Below are 21,457 nucleotides of genomic sequence, written 5' to 3'. Positions count from 1 at the left end.
TTTGGGGTTGTTGGTGAGGAATGAGGCCTTGAAGCCTGTAGGTAAGCCACAAGTCTTGAAATAATTAAAATTGTTTTTTTAAAAACCCCTTACATTTCTAGTAAATGCACATTAATATGGGCTTACATAAATACGTGCACATGCATATGCATAGTATGTACTTACATGTATATATAACTATATTTTCAAAAGTTTAAATCTAGTATGGAAACTTATTTTTGGTTTGGTGTTTGGTTGTTGATAGAAAATGGAATATTCAATTTTTTTTATAATTTGCTTTTATACTTAAAAAAACTAATTAAATGTACACTATACTCCCACATGACACAGATAATGGGGATTTCTGAGGCATCAACATTTTCACTTTCCCCATCTCTTGCTTACTGGCGAGAAATTGAAATTGGCATCACCCTCATCATTGAAATTATTATCTCCCTCTCTCAGTAGGTATGGTTGGATTCCTTGAGTAATATATATAGTTAATATGACTCCAGTGTAATAGCATAAATTAAATGTGCCTATCCCCTTTGGTATTTATTCATGCATTTTACTCTTGCTAAAAGAATTTTTGGTCTTGGGCGCCTGGGTGGCTCAGTCGGTTAAGCAACTGCCTTCGGCTGGGGTCGTGATCCTGGAGTCCCGGGATTGAGTCCCACATCGGGCTCCCTGCTCGGCGGGGAGTCTGCTTCTCCCTCTCCCCCTCCCCCTGCTTGTGTTCCCTCTCTCGCTATGTCTCTCTCTGTCAAATAAATAAATAAAATCTTTAAAAAAAATAATAAAATAAAATAAAAAATAAATAAAAGAATTTTTGGTCTTAAAAGAATGCATGGTCTTAAAAGAATTCCTCAAAAGTCAGACATCAAGACTACCTGAGTGTGAAATAGGACTAACATAAAATTCTTCAAAAACTTTGACATTGAGTAAAAATACATCCTATAATTCTGGTATATCAAATAATATTTCATATTCATAAAAAATGCCAAAAGCCCAGGTTGCACATGTGAAATGTTATTATTAGTAGAACACAAATCATGAAAAAGCAAGTAGGTTTAGGCATAATGAAAACAGCACTTTTTGTGATTTATTTAGTCACATATTTATGTAGTTTTCAAGAAGGAAACATTTTCAGTGATGTTTTGCAAATCATGTGTCTTATAATATCAGTTTATGTATCTCTTAAACATAAATGTGCAGTGGCTACAAAAATATTGTACATGCTGTTAACAGCAGCTTTATTTGTAATAGCTAACTCTGAGAAGATCCCAGGTGCCCATCAATAGAAAAATGGATAAACAATTATTAATAAACAATTACAAAGAATGAGCTATTGGTATAAACAATCTCCTGGAAGAATCATCAAAATATTATACTGTTTGACAGAAACCTTAAAGAGTATGAAACGTGTGAGTACATTCTGATGAAGTTCAAGAATAGGCCAAACTAATTTAAGGTGAAAAAAATTTTAAGGAGTGGTTCTCTTTGGAGATATGGAAGCTGGGGACTAATTAAAAAGGGGTATGAGGAAACTTTCTGGGATAATGGTATATCTTGTTAGGGGTTTGAATTATATAGGTATATGTATTTGGCAAAACTCATTTAAGGATACAGAAGAATTATGCATTTTACTATATGTTAAATTTACCTAAGAGCTCTAAAATATATTGAAATCTAGTTAGTAATAAGCATGCCAATGTTTTTAGGATGAAGTGTATGTCTACAATTTTGAATGCATTAAAAACTTTGATGGATGAGCTTAATATTAACTATAAAATTGGCTGAGTATATAGATGCTCTCTTTATGATTCTTTTAACTTATTCCAGAAAATTTGGGAAAATAAAATAATTAAAAACAGATGTTTTCTTTTCTTTTTTTTTTTCTAAAGATTTTATTGATTTATTTGTCACAGAGAGAGAGAGAGCACAAGCAGGGGGAGTGGCAGGCAGAGGGAGAAGCAGGCTTCTCGCTGAGCAGGGCTCAAACCCAGGACTCCAGGATCATGACCTGAGCTGAAGGCAGATGTTTAACTGATTGAGCCACCCAGTCGTCCCCAAAACAGATAATTTCAATATAACTGGATTGGTGTAATAAAAGTGGTAAGCACAAAATGCTAAGACATTACAAAAGATGGACAAGATGCAGCTAAGGGGTGGGCAGATAGTGAGGTAGGGTTAGACAAACGAAGAAAGGGGTGATAAAAGGAGTAAGACGGGGCACCTGGGTGGCTCAGATGGTTAAGCGTCTGCCTTCAGCTCAGGTCATGATCCCAGGGTCCTGGGATCGAGTCCCGCATCAGGCTCCCTGCTCCTTGGGAGCCTGCTTCTCCCTCTGCCTCTCTCTCTCTGTCTCTCATGAATAAATAAATAAAATCTTTAAAAAAACAAAAAGGAGTAAGACACTGAAGCAAAAGGCAATGGATATGTATCAACCGTACTGCAACTAGTATATAGCTTCAAACCTGAGGAAATGAGTTGTGAAATTTGATAAAGATTAGAGGTAACCTATCAAGACATTTTTGATGGAGAGAAAATAGGAAAAACCTACTGGTTACATTTGAAATGGTAGACAGTGAAGGATAAATACACTGATAAAGAATGGGCTCTACCTGGGGGATGGGGGACTAATGAAGGTTTTTATTATTATTATTAATATCATCATCATCATCATCATCATTATTTTGCATTTTAGTGATTATGCTAAAAGTCAGGATAAATTGATTTGCCAGAAGTGAGTTGGAGAGAGATTGGAGATAGGGAGATCATTATGTAGCTTATTTATGTGTTGTAAGAAAAAATAAGTTCATCTGAGAAACACATGATTTACCCCAGATCTGCAGGCATAAGGTGATAAAGTTTCAACAAATGTAGTGGAAATTCTGATGTAAATCAGACAGGCTCTGATAACTGATTAGCTATGGAAGGCAGAGCAATTCTGATGACAGACTTCAAAGCCACATTAGATGGAAATATTGCTGATGGTGTATATTCTAGACAGGATATTAATGATTTTTTATAGTAGGAAATATAATGACCTTGTTTGAATTGTAGAGCTTTTATTTAATAATTATACCATGTATTGCACAGTCACAGACAAGTAGGATTTTTACATTTCATATCTAAAAGTTGCTTTTTTCACATGGATAATTTGCTCTTTGAAGAAATAATATGGACATAAAAGTTAAATAAAAAATAATATTTTTGAACACTTGTAATAAGAAACTCTTATTTTAAAAACAATATACGAGGGGCACCTGGGTGGCTCAGATGGTTAAGCGTCTGCCTTCGGCTCAGGTCATGATCCCAGGGTCCTGGGATCGAGCCCCACGTCGGGCTCCTGGCTCAGCGAGGAGCCTGCTTCTCCCTCTCCCGCTCCCCCTGCTTGTGTTCCCTCTCTCGCTATCTCTCTCTGTCAAATAAATAAATAAAATCTTAAAAAAAAAAAAAAAAGAAACAATATACGAAGGGTGCCTGGGTGGCTTAGCTGGTTAAGCATCTCCCTTTGGCTCAGGTCATGATCTAGCCCTGCATCAGGCTCCATGCTCAGCGGAGAGCCTGCTTCTCCCACTCCCTCTCCCCCTCTCTCCTCTACCTGCCCCCTGCTTGTGAGCTCTCTCTCTCTGTCAAATAGATAAAATCTTAAAAAAAAAAGTAAAAAAAAAAATAAAAACAATATACGAATTGTGAACTTTATGTTTGTTTTCATGTATATAAGTTTTCTGGAGATCAAGCAAATACATGTTTTTGTTATTTAAAAATACTAATTTAATAGTTCTCCATACCTATCCTTAGAATAAAACTTAAAATACAGTCTGAATTCTTATGAAATGTCTGTGATAGAAAAAAAAAAAGAAATGTCTGTGATAATTACATTTTGAAGATATGTTATTGAAATGTAAAGCTTAGGAGAAATTGATCAAATAGAGAATTTTAAATTAAGGGGAAATAGTTAAAATATTTATAATTCTGTGTGCATAAAACTAATTTACAAAACATGAAAGAGAAATAAATATAATAGAGAATATTTTACTTTTTCAATTACCTACTTTCTTATATTCCTAATGTGTTCTTCAGAGAACTAGTCCTAAAAGTCAGTAAAATCTTGAAGAAAAATCATATATTAAGAATTAAAAGTATGTCAGGCTTTTATACTGGCATTTAAAAAAGTCACTTTCAGCACAACTCATCATTAATAGGTTAAATGTGGGCAAAAGGGTAGAAGAAATAACACAGATTTCAGAATTACACAGATCTCTGCACTCAAACTCTACCTTAACATACTTAGTAAAAGGTAGAAATTAAGAATGGTTCTCATCTTTGTCAAAATCAAATGATCAAGAATATACTGTCAACATAAGTTTTTGTACAAAGTAAATGAGATATTGTATATGGTGGTGCTTTAGTATTAGGTATTAAAAATACATCATTGGTGAAGTAATTTTATAATTCCTAAATGTTCAGTTACTGAGGACAGATACAGATTCATAAATATTTTCTTCTGCTTGAAGGTCATATTAGGAAATTATTCAGGTAATAACAATCTTCTATTTACAGTTGGTTTTTCAGATCTTCAAAGGATTATAAACAAAGGAGATTTTCATATGAATACAAAGTTTATATTGATAAAAATTACACTTAAAAGTTAATGCTTCATATATATGTATGTATGAGATTTGTTCATTTTGGACATCTACTAAGATCAGTTAAATAAGTTGTAATTTCAATATGGCAAATATTTACTGAAAGCCTACTAGAAGTAACAATGTACATGAAGTTAGAAATGTAAAGTTCTTGGGATGCCTGAATGGCTTAGTCCACTAAGCATCAGACTCTTGATTTTGGCTCAGGTCATGACCTCAGGGTTAGGAGATCAAGCCCCGAGTTGGGCTCCATGCTGGGTGTGGAGCCTGCTTAAGATTCTCTCTCTCCATCTCCCTCTGCCCCTCTGCCCTTCCCCCCACTATCTAAAAACAACAAAAAGCAAAGTTCCTTTCTCCAGTTTGCTTATAATTCAGGAAAGGGAGTTAATCTATTAAATTAGAACAAATATACTCATGAATTTATACTTGTAGCTCTGAATACTTGCTAATGATCCTTCAGAACCAAGACATGTATCAATTTCTAATTAGGCTTGGGCATGAGTTTGAGTTACATTTGCTATCAGAAGAATGTTCAGGGATTTGATCAAATTGTTAGTGAGTCATCATCTACATTGTATCATAGCTTTTCTAATTTATCACATGATCTAATTTAATACTTTGAGTTAGCATTATAATCTCCATTTTAGAGATTTTAAAGTTATATTTCAATAGTATTACCAAATCTGTGAATGCTCAAAAATTATTTAATCATGGATATGTCTATGATCTACTTTATAAATATGTGAAAGGGAAGAAAAAGTCAAGTTGCCAGTAGTTTAATTCTAAACAAAATACCTACATTCCAAAAAGGATAGGACATAAAACAAGTGAAAAAAATCTATGGAGTAAATTTCTAAATGGAAAAGAAAAAGGAGCCTTCTGTTTATTGGAGAACAGAAGACATGCTGACGCGCCCTTTAGTTATAACACCAATACACCCGGGCAAATTACAATACAACTATTTTTTTGCATTGCAGGATTTAAATGAAAGTGAGAAAAAACTAGAAGGGCACAACCAAGTAGCTGAAAGAAGAGTGAGGTAAAACCTGGGAGAGAGCTAACTGAATACAGAAGTCAGCACTTCCCTGGGGCAGATGTCTACGCCTGTGATAGGATCTGAAGCACCAGCCCTGGGACTAACATAAGGTGGAAGAGTGAACCAGAGACTTTGCGTGAAGTCTGGAGCTTTTAAGAGGGCTGACAGGGCTCATGGTCAGTGGTGCCCCTGGTTCTTGGTTGAAGCTAACTCATCCTCACTGGACAAAAGCATCCCCAAATTAGGTCCCCCAAAGCCCCACAGAGTAAATGAAATTAACTACGACTTCAAAATATTACCCAACACAAAAAGAATCAAACTAACAAAAATGAGACTTGCCAGAAACAACAGACAACAGGCTTAGACCCTCAAACTTTAGATGTTGAAATTACTCATCACAGGATATAAATTAAACATGTAAAACATTTAAGCAAATAATAGATGAAATTAAAACATAAGATGAGAACATAAACGATTATTTTATAAATCTCAAACAAAAGAGAGAACTTTCAGAAATGGGAATTGTTGAAATTACAAATCCACAGGGGCCTCTGCTTTTAACTATGATGCTGATTCACAAGCAGAGTGAGGCTGAGAGCCTGGGAATATTCATTGGCTCAGGCTTCTTGGGAGTCTCCTGGAGCTGGGAAGACACCAACAGCAGTTCTAGACAACCAAGGTTCTTAGGACCTTAGACTCAAAAAAGAGAATGGCAGGGCATTGTTGCTTGTCTTCTCTGTGCATTTGCTGAGGTCTAAGACATATCTGATGAGAGGCAGAAATCCAGGCAGACAATGGAAGCTGAATGCTAAAAATGAGGTAGAGCTCATCCTTCTGAAAATTAAAGGGTATTCAGGGCCTACCATGGAGGAATGGCTCTTATATGAAGATTAGAAAGAAACCAGGAGTAGAGAAGCTCTCACAAATACTGCATCTTAGTCTCAAATCATCCAGTCCTGATTTGGAAGAAGGGTTTTCCTCTTACTCAAGTGTCTGCCAAAAGGAAAGTAAATTCTCTCTGAGAGACAACTTAATGTTATCCACAATCTCCATATATTTTCATATACAAGAGGAATCATTCTTCCAGGAATTGCCAAGTAATGCTCTGCTACCAATTAGAAATTTACAGCAAATTTGTAAAATATTAGCATTATTCAACTTAAAGAAAATGAAAGGATCACACCATAATCTGTTTGTACTGGACTTTCTACTATATGGTATAAGCAATTAGCTCAAGACACTGAAATAAAATTTATAATTAGAAAAGAAGGAAATAATATGTCATTCTACATCATTATATAGATGATTTTATACATAAAAATTCAATATACAAAAAACCTCAATTTCACTATTAAGAGAAATGTAAATGTAATGACAAGAACATGGGAGTTTTCATTGTATAATTTTTTCTACTATTGCTATGCTAGAAAATTTTTGTAAGTTTTTTTTTTTTAAGACAGAAAACTGGTTGAGAAGACACTTAAGCTGGCATTATTGTATAATTTGGTGATGCTATATTCTTTTTTTTTTTAAGATTTTATTTATTTATTTGATAGAGAGAGAGAGAGCACAAGCAGGGGGAGTGGCAGGCAGAGGCAGAGAGAGAAGCAGGTTCCCCGCAGAGCAAAGGAAGCTTGATGTGGGACTCGATCCCAGGACCCCAGGATCATGACCTGAGCCGAAGGCAGTCGCTTAACCAACTGAGCCACCCAGGCGCCCCGTGATGCTATATTCTTATAACCTTTCCAGAAAGACATTGGATCATATGGCACAATAGCTTTACCTTTCCACCCAATAATTTTTCATCTAGTAATCTTTATAAAGAACACTCAAAGGTTAAGAAAAACTCTTAATGAATGCAGATGCTAATGATGGCATTATTTACAGAAAAAAGAATTGGATCCCACCAAATGTTTAATTCTAAGTTTGAGCTAAAAAAAACTTGTGGTATTTCCATGTAAATAAGAATTAGCAAGCTTCTTGATAAGATGTATTTTAAAATGTTAATGAAATATAAATTTACATATGTAAATAATGAATAAAAGCAACAAAAGTAACAATTTTAATTAAGTCAATAAATCCACATATACATTATACCTCTCTAGGTAATCACAGACTTTATGAAGACAAATGTTAATAGGTACATCTCTATATAAATGTAGATATATAGTTACGGCTGTACATAACTATCACACACACATACATAGAAATTTGAGAAAGGAAATACACCATTCTGTTAACAATGACTATACTTAGGTTATAAGCTGATTTTTCTTATCTATACTATTATATATTTATCAGATTTTCAATACTTGCATTAGTAGAATGAAGAAAGGTATCTCAAGAAAATATTATTTTGATCAGTACAAAACCAAACTAATCCTATTTCTAAGGAATTGTATAATAAACAGTCAATATCAGAATATAAATCCCATAATGATATTTTGATGCAAATATTTTCCATTAACCACTACCACCAAATTTTATTTCATAGCTTACATGAATCATACATAAGTGTAAGTCAGTCTAAGCACTTGAAAGTAAGTGATTAGTGTTTTACCTTTAAATCAACCTTCTAAAATATTTATGATGATTACCGTGTGATTTGTAATAAAATTCTTACCAAAACAACAACAAATTGATCAATACAGTTTACTGCTTTAAATCTGCATTTGATTTCTGTTGACACCATTTAAAGAAAATCATTCTCCTTATAAAAACAGCTTGTATTTATTGCCTTTTTATTTAACTTTATGTCCCCTCATTTCTCAATTCATAGTAGAATAAATATTAATACTTATAATAACATTTTAATTGGCTTTAAAATATGCTATAAATTACTAAGTTTTTAAAGATTTATTCTTCAGTATTTTCCTGTTATAGAAGTAAATTAAATCGTACTTTCTAAAACAAACTTTCTAAAACAAACAAACTTCTATTTATGGCTTGATTCTTTTTTTCTCATTTGATTCATCATTTTTGAATGTTCATATTAGCATAAAAGGCATTTACCATGCACATGATATAAATATAAATGTCATTTATATGAATATTTTATTCCCTTCCTGTGTCATATAACTGTTATTTCACAGAACCCACATACTTTCATGTCTCCAAAGTTCCTTCACAGCTTGGCCTTGTTCCACATGATTAGGACGGTTAGCCCAGGTTTCTGCTCTGAGTCCCCTGGGAGTCCCTTTGGTACCAAACATGTTGGAATGCTTTGTTGTGCTTTAGTTTAACCTCTTTACATATTGTTTCATCTCATTTAATGAATATACTTTTACAGAAGTGGATATAATGCTGAGAAGGGGTAAATTATACTAGAGATTTTAAGTGACCTCCTGGATTTGAATGGGCATTTCTCTGATTTTGAAGACTGCTTTCTCCACTAGGAACATCACCAGCCTTCTAAGACCTCTGTAGTTTCAAATCAGAATTGATCCTGTAAAGTCTCTCACTGAAGCCCACTGTGTCTCTCTTCCACTAACTACCATGCTTTCATTTCCCTATGGCCATAATCCCGCCATAAGGGATTTCTCTCCATTTTTTTTTTTTTTTCTTTTGAAGATGTCACTTTTCTTCAACTGTGAACCTTCACATTTGATATACCTGGAGTCTGGAACTTAGCACCCAGACCATCCTTCTATTCTAATAATGTGCTAAACTAATCCCTAATAATTCTTTAGATTTCAGCTATCAAAACAACAAGAGCAGACACTTTTGCACTTCTGACTTTTCTAGACTAGCCCAGGTTTGCTCCACAGGCATTATACTCATTCCAGTTGCAATTCCCTTCTTGTAACATTCATTTTATAAGTATTTTGTTTACTATTTGTTTTCCCAGATGACCTTGGTACCTCTGTGAGGTAGGGGTTATATGCATAATGCTCACCACAGTACACGGGTTCTTAATGCAGACCTGGCACAAGATAGATGTGCAAAAGATTTGCATCAGTACTGAATGCATATATATATGATTATAAGAAGGGAGAGAGGAGAGGCTAGTGCTCTGAATTTTCATGCCTATGGAAAATCTGCCAGCACTGTGTCCACAGTTTATCTATCTCATTTGATATCATCTGAATCTCAATAATTATCTAGCTGAAGAGGAATCCCAACAAAATGTTTATATAGCCCTTTATAAGGCACAATATAAATATGTCAAAAATTAAAAAAAATACACTGAGTGTTATATATTGTATTATTTTTCAAATTAATCATACCAAGTAAATTCCAATTTTTTACTGTAGGTTTTTCTTTTGATTACTCTCTTTTTTACATTTTATTCCCTTTTCCTCATTACCTTCCAAGAAAACACAATTTTAAGATAAAATCTTAATGCCTATTTAAAGATAAAAGTTAATAAGGTATAGAAAGCACTATTAAAGCAGTAAAAGCAGGATGCAAATAGGAGGGATTACCGTAAAAATGTTCTATTTGCTCTTTAAATCCCTTGAAACATTGGGCTTTTATAAGTTTCTGCTTCACTAGGAAAAATAGGTTCTCTGAGGTTTGGTATTAAGTATTAGACTTTTATCTAAGTTTACGGGATATTAATATCTCACTCCTATAGGGCTAAGGATATGGTAAAATTTCCTAAATCTTCCTTCAAATAATTTTTTCCATTGTATTGCTGATTTAATCTGGGATATCTGTTTAAACCTCCTGTATTATCACATTCTTTTAAGCTTCTACCTTATTGAATATGTGTAACAATAAATAAATTGTTGGTATTACTCAATTCTAAAGTGAGACTTGGAATACCTAAGAAAGATCAATTTTTAAATAATTTAAAGAATTTTTAAAAGTTTGCTTAGAGAAATTCGAAACCTGCCAACAGTTTAACTCAGTGGACTCCATAGTCTCATATTCTTTTATGCTACAACAATTTGAAGTCACCAGATTTAAAAATTCAAATTTAGCCATGGCCTTTGGCTTTTTAATGGTATAGTAGTTTTTGTACCTATTTTAATTTATGTTTATTATTCACTCCTAATTAGAGGCAAACCAGATTCAATAAATGTTCTTCCTCCAACTGCTCCTTCTCATCCTCTTCCTCCCCCTCCTACTCCTTCCTCCTCTTTCTTCTGTTCTTCCTCTTCTTTTTCTTTAGAAAAAAATATTAAGTGCAGATTTACAAGTGGAATCAATGTTGTATGGGCATTCTTCCTGTAGAATACAGTTTCTTTAAAAACAAATTTCACTCATTTGACTATAAAATTTGATAAGTATTATAAAAACCACTACCCATTTATAAAATCTTAGACTTGGATGCATATATTTATTGAAAGCCATGGAAATCAGGGTATATACTTTTACAGATACAATGAACATGTTATAATGTCAAAGTTTGCATGCTTCTGCTACAAGAGATGACTATGTCATGTGGTGTATGACATTTGATATTTATTACTCTCGTAAGGACAATGTGGGTATAGGTTACTAGATTTGTTTTCTTAGCTTGAAAAAATTTCTTTGGAATTTTAGTACAGGTTCTGACTATTTTTTTTATCAGGTTTGTATCTGATAAAATTTTTTCTATTTCACCACTTTACAAAAAAGGGGTTTGAACCACACTTTTTGAAAACATCTCACATGGTCCCTTATGTAATAACATATATTATAGGATAAGCAAAAAATGGAGGGAGAGAAGGAGGGAGAGAGAGATGAAGCCATTTCCCTAGTTCTTAAAGCAACAAGTTATTTACCCCCTTTAACTGACAGTTATATATATAATATATAACCTAGATATCATATATGCAAAATATATGTATATAGAAATTCTCTGGCGCTTATTTAATGTGATGATTACTAAAAATCAATGTCCCAATAAACCGGAAGTAAACTTCTCAAAAAAATTAAACTGGTGAAAACCACCTAATGGCCACAAGGTATCTTCATGACAGACAAAAATATGGGAATATATGTCTTTCCTTATCGATTACTTAAATTGTTTTCCTTTAGCTGCTATTTGGGGAACTCACTTCACAATTGTGGAAGGAGGTTTTGTTGCTTCCTTCTTTTTTTTTTTTTAGATTTTATTTATTTTTTTGAGAGAGGGAAATAGAGAGAGAGCATGGGAGGAGCAGAAGGAGAGGGACAAGCGGACTCTGCTGAGCACAGAGTGCAGAGCCCAAGGTGGGGCTTGATCCCAGGACCCTGAGATCATGACCTGAGCCAAAACCAGGGGTTGGAGGCTTAACTGACTGGGCCACCCTGGTGCCATTTCTACTTCCTTCGAATTCTTTAATAACAAAGTTCTTTAATAGAGATCAAATGTGTAACCACAGTCTATTGTTGCCAACTATATATATTGTGGATTAGGGTGCCTGGATGGTTGAGTGAGTTAATAGTCTGCCTTCAGCTCAGGTCATGATCTCAGGGTCCTGGGATGGAGCACCACCCTTCTGGCTCCTTGCTCAGCAGAGAGTCTGCTTCTCCCTCTCCCTCTACCCCTCCTCTCTGCTTGTGACCTCTCTCTCTCTCTCTCAAATAAATAAATAAAATCTTAAAACATATATATAGTGGATAATTATATCACTTATCAGACACAAACATATGGCAGTTATATTCTTTGTCTTGTGTACCACATAAGACAAGCTGAAGAAGACAAATATTCATGGAATGTTTTCCACAAACTATAGAAAAGTAAGAATAAAACCTTCAAATGTGGGGTAGAGCAAGATGGCGGAGGAGTAGGAGACCTGGATTTCATCTGGTCCCAGGAATTCAGCTGAATAGGGATCAAACCATTCTGAACACCTACAAACTCAACAGAAGATCGAAGAAAAGAATAGGAACAACTCTCTGAACAGAAAAGCAACCACTTTCTGGAAGGTAGGACGTGCAGAGAAGTGAATCCCAGGTGATATTCGGGAAGATAGACGGCAGGGGAGGGGGCCTTGGTCGGGCGCTTCTGGCAAATGATAGAGCCGTGGAGCACAAAATCGGAACTTTTAGAAGTCTGCTTCGCTGAGGGACGTCGCTCTAGTGGCTAAGCAGGGGGTGGAACCCTCGTGGGACAGTGTGGTCTCAGGACCCTCGGGGTCACAGAAAGGCTGGGGGCGCCTGAGTGCAGCAGAGCTCCCAGGTATCGGAGCGGGGAAGCCGGCTGCAGAGACACAGCCGAGGAGTGGGATCTCAGCTCCGGGTTGCCATAAACCGTGATCCGCGGCACAGTCAGGGCACTGCTCCTCCATCAGGGATCCAACAAGTGGCAGATCCGGGGAGACACCCCTTCCTCCCCCGGGAGGAGCAGCGCGGGAGCGCCCCGCAGGTATCTGCTGGGTTTGGAGACTCCATGCGGGGTCGGGTGAGACAGAAACGCTCAGTCACAGGCCGGGTGAGTATGGAGTTCAGCCTGAGACCGGGGAGACGGGAGTGACTGACTGCTTTTCTCTGGGAGCGCACTGAGGAGCAGGGCCCCGAGTTCTCGGCTCCTCCGGGGCGGACATTGGGAGGCCGCCATTTTCACTCTCGTCCTCCAAAGCTGTACCAAAAGCTTGGCACGAAAGCTCCTAAGAGCAAACCCGAGCAGATTACTTAGCCAGACCTGGCAAGGGCGGGACAATTTAGCCTCCAGGTAAAGACATTTGGGAACCACGGCAACAGGCCCCTCCCCCAGAAGATCAGCAAGAACACCAGCCAAGACCAAGTTTACCAATCAATGAGAACGGCAGAACTCCAGTGCTAGGGGAATACTGCACATAGAATTCATGGCTTTTTTACCTTAATGCTTAAGTCTTTCAAAGTTAATTTTTTTTTTGAACTGCCTTTTTTTTTCTTTTTCCTGTTTTCAACCAATATCTTATCAATCCCTTTTTTAAAAAATATTTTTTATTTTTCATTTTTAGAGTCATATTCTATCCTTTCATAGTAGTTACCCTTATTTTTGATATATATATATATATAAGTTGTTCTCGCTTTAAAATTTTGAGATACAGTTTCTTCTAACAGATCAAAATATACCCTAAATCTCTAGTGTATGGCTTTGTTCTAGTCTCCTGCCTGATCACATTCTCTCCCCCCCTTTTTTTAAAATCCTCTTCTTTCTTTTTTCAACCAACTTATCTTATCAATTCCTTTTATAAAATCTTTCATAATTTTCATCTTTACAGTCATATTCCATCCCTTCATCATATTAACCCTTATTTTTGTACATATATGTTTTTCTTTCTTTAAAATTATGGGAGGCACTTTCTTCTAACAGACCAAAATACGCCCAAAATCTAGTGTGTGGCACTGATCTATGCACCAGCCTGATCATATTTGATCATATTGTTTTTTTTAGTTTAGTTTTGTTTTTGTTTGTTTTTATCTGTTTCTTTTTTTTTTTTTTTTCTTTTTCTCTTTTCTTTCTTTCCCTTTCTTTTCCCCCAGTTTCAGGTCTTTTCCGATTTGTTTAGTGTATATTTTCTGGGGATGTTGTTACCCTGTTAGTATTTTGTTCTCTCATTCATCTATTCTCCTCTGGACAAAATGACAAGATGGAAAAAATCACCTCAACAAAAAGAACAAGAGGCAGTACCGACTGCCAGGGACCTAATCAATATGGACATAAGTATGATGTAGGAACTAGAGTTCAGAATGATGATTTTAAAGATACTAGCTGGGCTTGACAAAAGCGTGGAAGTTGGTAGAGAAACCCTTTCTGGAGAAATAAAAGAACTAAAATCTAACCAAGTCAAAATCAAAAAGGCTATTAATGAGGTGCAATAAAAAATGGAGGCTCTAAATGCCAGGATAAATGAGGCAGAAGAGAGAATTAGTGATATAGAAGACCAAATGATGGAAAATAAAGAAGCTGAGAAGAAGAGAGATAAACAACTACTGGATCACGAGGGCAGAATTCGAGAGATAAGTGATACCATAAGACAAAACAACATTAGAATAAATTGAATCCCAGAAGAAGAAGAAAGAGAGAGAGGGGCAGAAGGTATATTGGAGCAAATTATAGCAGAGAACTTCCCTAATTTGGGGAAGGAAACAGGCATCAAAATCCAGGAGGCACAGAGAACCCCTCTCAAAATCAATAATAATAGGTTAACACCCTGACATCTAATAGTAAAACTTACGAGTCTCAGAGACAAAGAGAAAAATCCTGAAAGCAGCTCAGGAGAAGAGATATGTAACCTACAATGGTAGAAACATTAGATTGGCAACAGACCTATCCACAGAGACCTGGCAGGCCAGAAAGGACTGGCATGATATATTCAGAGCACTAAATGAGAAAACTATGCAGCCAAGAATACTATATCCAGCTAGGCTGTCATTGAAAATAGAAGGAGAGATGAAAAACTTCCAGGACAAACAAATCTGAAGGAATTTGCAAACACAAAACCAGCCCTACAGGAAATATTGAAAGGGGTCCTCTAAGCAAAGAGAGAGCCTAAAGGTAACATAGACCAGAAAGGAACACAGACAATATACAGTAACAGTCACCTTACAGGTAATACAATGGCACTAAATTCATATCTTTCAATAGTTACCCTGAATGTAAATGGGCTAAATGCCCCAATCAAAAGACACAGGGTATCAGATTGGATAAAAAAACAAAACCCGTCAATATGCTGTCTGCAAGAGACTCATTTTAGACCCAAAGACACCCCCAGATTGAAAGTGAAGGGGTGGAAAACGATTTACCTTGCTAATGGACACCAAAAGAAAGCTGGGGTGGCAATCCTTATGTCAGACAAATTAGATTTTAAACCAAAGAGTGTAATAACAGATGAGGAAGGACACTATATCCTACTTAAAGGGTCTATCCAACAAGAAGATCTAACAATTGTAAATATCTCTGTCCCTAACATGGGAGTGGCCAATTATATAAGCCAATTAATAACAAAAGCAAAGAAACACATCAACAACAATACAATAATAGTGGGGAACTTTAACACCCCCCTCACTGAAATGGATAGATCATCTAAGCAAAAGATCAACAAGGAAATAAAGATTTTAAATGACACACTGGATCAAATGGACTTCACAGACATATTCAGAACATTCCATCCCAAAGCAACAGAATACACATTCTTCTCTAGTGCCCATGGAACACTCTCCAGAATAGATCACATCCTAGGTCACAAATCAGGTCTCAACTGGTACTAAAAGATTGGGATCATTCCCTGCTTATTTCCAGACCACAATGCTTTGAAACTAGAACTCAATCACAAGAGGAAAGTCAGAAAGAACTCAAATACATGGAGGCTAAAGAGCATCCTACTAAAGAATGAATGGGTCAACCAGGAAATTAAAGAAGAATTTTAAAAAATTCATGGAAACCAATGAAAATGAAAACACAACTGTTCAAAATCTTTGGGATATAGCAAAGGCAGTCCTAAGAGGCAAGTATATAGCAATACAAGCCTTTCTCAAGAAACAAGAAAGGTCGCAAATACACAACCTAACCCTACACCTAAAGATGCTGGAGAAAGAACAGCAAATAAAGCCTTAACCCAGCAGGAGAAGAGAAATAAAAAAGATCAGAGCAAAAATCAATGAGATAGAAACCGAAAGAACAGTAGAACAGATCAACGAAACTAGGAGCTTGTTCTTCGAAATAATTAACAAGATTGATAAACCCCTGGCCAGACTTATCAAAAAGAAAAGAGAAATGACCCAAATCAACAAAATCATGAATGAAAGAGGAGAGATCATAACCAACACCAAAGAAATACAAACAATTATAAGAACATATTATGAGCAACTCTATGCCAGCAAATTAGATAATCTGGAAGAAATGGATGCATTCCTAGAGATGTATCAACTACCAAAACTGAACCAGGAAGAAATAGAAAACCTGAACAGATCTATAACCACTAAGGAAATTGAAGCAGTCATCAAAAATCTCCCAACAAACAAAAGCCCAGAGCCAGATGGCTTCCCAGGGGAATTCTACCAAACATTTAAAGAAGAATTAATACCTATTCTTCTGAAACTCTTCCAAAAAATAGAAATGGAAGGAAAACTTCCAAACTCGTTTTATGAGGCCACCATTACCTTGATCCCCAAACCAAACAAAGACCCCATCAAAAAGGAGAATTACAGACCAATATCCTTGATGAACATGGATGCAAAAATTCTCACCGAAAGACTAGCCAATAGGATCCAACAGTATATTAAAAGTATTATTCACCATGGCCAAGTGGGATTTATTCCTGGGCTGCAAGGTTGGTTCAACATCCGCAAATCAATCAACGTGATACAATACATTAATAAAAGAAAGAACAAGAACCATATGATCCTCTCAATAGATGCAGAAAAAGCATTTGACAAAGTACAGCATCCTTTCTTGATCAAAACTCTTCAGAATATAGGGATAGAAGGTACATACCTCAATATCATAAAAGCCATCTATGAAAAACCCACAGCAAATATCATTCTCAATGGGGAAAAACTGAGAGCTTTCCCCCTTAGGTCAGGAACACGGCAGGGATGTCCATTATCACCACTGCTATTCAACATAGTATTAGAAGTCCTAGCCACAGCAATCAGACAACAAAAAGAAATAAAAGGCATCCAAATCGGCAAAGAAGAAGTCAAACTCTAACTCTTTGCAAATGATATGATACTTTATGTGGAAAACCCCAAAGACTCCACCCCAAAACTGCTAGAACTCATACAGGAGTTCAGTAAAGTGGCCGGATATAAAATCAATGTACAGAAATCAGTGGCATTCCTATACACCAACAACAAGACAGAAGAAAGAGAAATTAAGGAGTTGATTCCATTTACAATTGCACCCAAAACCATAAGATACCTAGGAATAAATCTAACCAAAGAGGCAAAGAATCTGTACTCAGAAAACTATAAAATACTCATGAAAGAAATTGAGGAAGACACAAAGAAATGGAAAAACGTTCCATGCTCATGGATTGGAAGAACAAATATTGTGAAGATGTCAATGCTACCTAGAGCAATCTACACATTCAAAGCAATCCCCATCAATATACCATCCACTTTTTTCAAAGAAATGGAACAAATAATCCTAAAATTTGGATGGAACCAGAAAAGACCCTGAATAACCAGAGGAATGTTGAAAAAGAAAAGCAAAGCTGGTGGCATCACTATTCCAGACTTCAAGCTCTATTACAAAGCTGTCATCATCAAGACAGTATGGTACTGGCACAAAAACAGACACATAGATCAATGGAACAGAATAGAGAGCCCAGAAATGGACCCTCAACTCTATGGTCAACTAATCTTCGACAAAGCAGGAAAGAATGTCCAATGAAAAAAAGACAGTCTCTTCAACAAATGGTATTGGGAAAATTGGACAGCCATATGCAGAAGAATGAAACTGGACCATTTCCTTACACCACATGCAAAAATAGACTCAAAATGATTGAAAGACCTAAATGTGAGACAGGAGTCCATCAACATCCTAAAGAAGAACACAGGCAGCTACCTCTTCGACCTCAGCCGCAGCAACTTCTTCCTAGAAACATCACCAAAGGCAAGGGAAGCAAGGGCAAAAATGAACTATTGGGACCTCATCAAGATAAAAAGCTTTTGGGGGCGCCTGGGTGGCTCAGTTGGTTAAGTGACTGCCTTCGGCTCAGGTCATGATCCTGGAGTCCCTGGATCGAGTCCCGCATCAGGCTCTCTGCTCGGCAGGGAGCCTGCTTCTCCCTCTGACCCTCCCCCCTCTCATGTGCTCTCTCTCTCTCTCTCATTCTGTCTCAAATAAATAAATAAAATCTTTGAAAAAAAAAGATAAAAAGCTTTTGCACAGCAAAAGAAACAGTCAACAAAACCAAAAGACAACCGAGACAATGGGAGAAGATATTTGCAAATGACATATCAGATAAAGGGCTAGTATCCAAAATCTATAGAGAACTTCTTAAACTCAACACCCAAAGAACAAATGATCCAATCAAGAAATGGGCAGAAGACATGAACAGACCTTTTTCCAAAGAAGACATCCAAACAGCCAACAGACAGATGAAAAAGTGCTCAACATTGCTCGGCATCAGGGAAATCCAAATCAAAACCTCAATGAGATATCACCTCACAGCAGTCAGAATGGCTAAAATTAACAAGTCAGGAAACGACAGATGTTGGCGGGGTTGCGGAGAAAGGGGAACCCTCCTACACTGTTGGTGGGAATGCAAGCTGGGGCAGCCACTCTGGAAAACAGTATGGAGGTTCTTCAAGAAGTTGAAAATAGAGCTACCCTATGATCCAGCAATTGCACTACTGGGTATTTACCCCAAAGATACAAATGTAGGGATCCAAAGGGGTAGCACCCCGATGTTTATAGCAGCAATGCCCACAATAGCCAAACTGTGGAAAGAGCCAAAATGTCCATTGACAGATGAATGGATAAAGAAGAAGTGGTATATATATACAATGGAATATTACGCAGCCATCAAAAGGAATGAAATCTTGCCATTTGCAACGACGTGGACGGAACTGGAGGGTGTTATGCTGAGCGAAGTAAGTCAATCAGAGAAAGACATGTATCATATGACCTCACTGATATGAGGAATTCTTAATCTCAGGAAACAAACTGAGGGTTGCTGGAGTGGTGGGGAGTGGGAGGGATGGGGTGGCTAGGTGATAGACATTGGGGAGGGTATGTGCTATGGTGAGCGCTGTGAATTGTATAAGACTGTTGAATCACAGACCTATACCTCTGAAACAAATAATGCATTATATGTTAAAAAGAAGAAGAAGAAGAAGAAGAAGATAGCAGGAGGGGAAGAATGAAGGGTGGTGAATCGGAGGGGGAGATGAACCATGAGAGATGATGGACTCTGAAAAACAAACTGAGGGTTCTAGAGGGGAGGGGGGTGGGAGGATGGGTTAGCCTGGTGATGGGTATTAAAGAGGGCACGTTCTGCATGGAAGCACTGCGTGTTATACGCAAATAATGAATCATGGAACACTACATCAAAAACTAATGATGTAATGTATGGTGATTAACATAACATAATAAAAAAAACCTTCAAATGTTCTGTGTTCAACTTTTAAATGAATCATTCACTTCCTTTTGAAGGGCCAAATCGGTAATCAAATTAGGTTTGTAAAATACAACTGCCACTTATGTATAGTTGTCTATTTATTTGCCTGGCTTCCATATGAGATTCTAAATGCCTCAAAAGAAACTCTCTTCTTCATAATATTGCTCTCAGCCAGTATGTGCTTGGCATATTACATTTTCTTTGCTTAGAATTGAAATACAGTTGTGAATATATCCAACACATTATTTGGCCTGTGTTTTGTAAGTGCTTCAATCCCCTTTTCATTTCATATGAACTCTGGCCCATAATGCACAAGAGATAAGGGAGTTAAAGATAAATAATAAGCAGAAGCAGCAACCACAGACTGAAAAGAAAAGATGTTCTTTAAATTTTTCCCTTAATATTAAATCTTAATGTATAAAGCATGTGAGTTTCATTGGTTTTATACAGATTACAATATTAAGATCGTGCCATGGTATGGTACAGGATGTGTATTATATAGAGATGAAGAATTGTATACCTTTGTTGTTATCCATTCCTCCTACTGCATACAGAGTTCCAACTGTAGATTTTCTAGGTTTAGTTCTTGGACTTTGCATTAAAGTTCTTCTTTCTGGCAATAGATGATATTTCATTGCTTCCAGAATCAGCTTTTGACATTCCAAATCATTCTTAAATAATGCATGGTTTTCTAGGTCAGCCAATATCTGTAAATAATACATAATCACTGTTAATAATGTTTTCATAGGAATGTATATGACACCAGTGGTTAAAATTAAAAGCTTAATGCCTATGATATTATATACATATTATGCAGAATGTAATAATAATTAATTACATTGACAAAAAATGAGTAAAATGGAAGGCTTCCATGAGAAATGGAATGGATTTTATTTTCTATTTATACTATTTATTATCATTTTATTACATAGAATATAAAGGAACTTTTAGAAATCACTCTTTCCATTCCTTTCCTCTTATGAAGACTATTTATAAATTGAATATAGTTGCCTATGTTGGCCACAAACCTGTCTGGTGAAGGAAATTAAAAAGTAAGTTTTAACAAATTCGTTGTAACAATTTTCATAAATATTCATATATTTATTTTAAGATATTCCAGGTATGATTTAAACATTTTTGAAATTTAAAAAAATCAATACAAATGAAAACAGTTATCTTCATCTCTTTAAGGATGCAAGCAGATGGAAAGTTGTATAGTAGACAAGGTAAAGTTTCCAATAGTGAAATTAAGAACTTTTATACCAAAAATCCAGCACCTGAGGGAGGACTAGAGTAAGATCAGCTATTTGAAGCTATAGTATGTTTCTCTTTTGCTACACCAGGCTTTTATCCCCCCAAATTCTTCTGTGTACATTTCTTTGTGCACACCCAAAATATCTTTTTTTTCCCCTCCTCTTCTGTTTTTCTTTAGACTCTCTTTTTTCTGTATTTTTTCAGAATCACTTTCTCTTTCTTAATGAATGAATGTTTCATTTCAAGTGACAGTTAAATCTGTCACATAGATTTAGAAAATTAACAAGTTGAAAATTGAATATTAATACACTGACCTTTTCATCCAGATTGATAAGAAACTTTATCACACATCTGTACACAAATATGTATTGAGTGAATAAGTTAATATATGATAGCAGCATATAACTAAATAATTAATTTTCACATTTTAACTTTAATTGAGTAAATTTATTCAGTCATCGTGATACATACATTGTTGGAGTTGACAAGAAGAACATAAAAACACATAAGATAACATGTGTAACATGTGAGAAAGAACAATAGCTCTGAGGCTGAATAAGGAATGT

General features: G+C 36.0%; 1 protein-coding gene across 2 annotated transcripts in view; it reads right to left on the bottom strand.

The window, feature by feature from the left end:
* Window positions 1–21,457, bottom strand: part of KLHL1 (kelch like family member 1) — a 352,516-nt gene that overhangs the window by 100,585 nt on the left and 230,474 nt on the right. For both annotated transcript variants that reach the window (XM_021697925.1, XM_021697926.1), the window contains one exon: window positions 20,158–20,344. In XM_021697925.1, coding sequence (XP_021553600.1) covers window positions 20,158–20,344 — 187 coding nt within the window. The remainder of the gene's footprint in view (window positions 1–20,157; window positions 20,345–21,457) is intronic.

Source organism: Neomonachus schauinslandi, chromosome 3 (assembly GCF_002201575.2).
Source record: "Neomonachus schauinslandi chromosome 3, ASM220157v2, whole genome shotgun sequence".
In the NCBI taxonomy this organism is placed as follows: Eukaryota; Metazoa; Chordata; class Mammalia; order Carnivora; family Phocidae; genus Neomonachus; species Neomonachus schauinslandi.
This window is presented reverse-complemented; position numbering and strand designations above follow the sequence as displayed.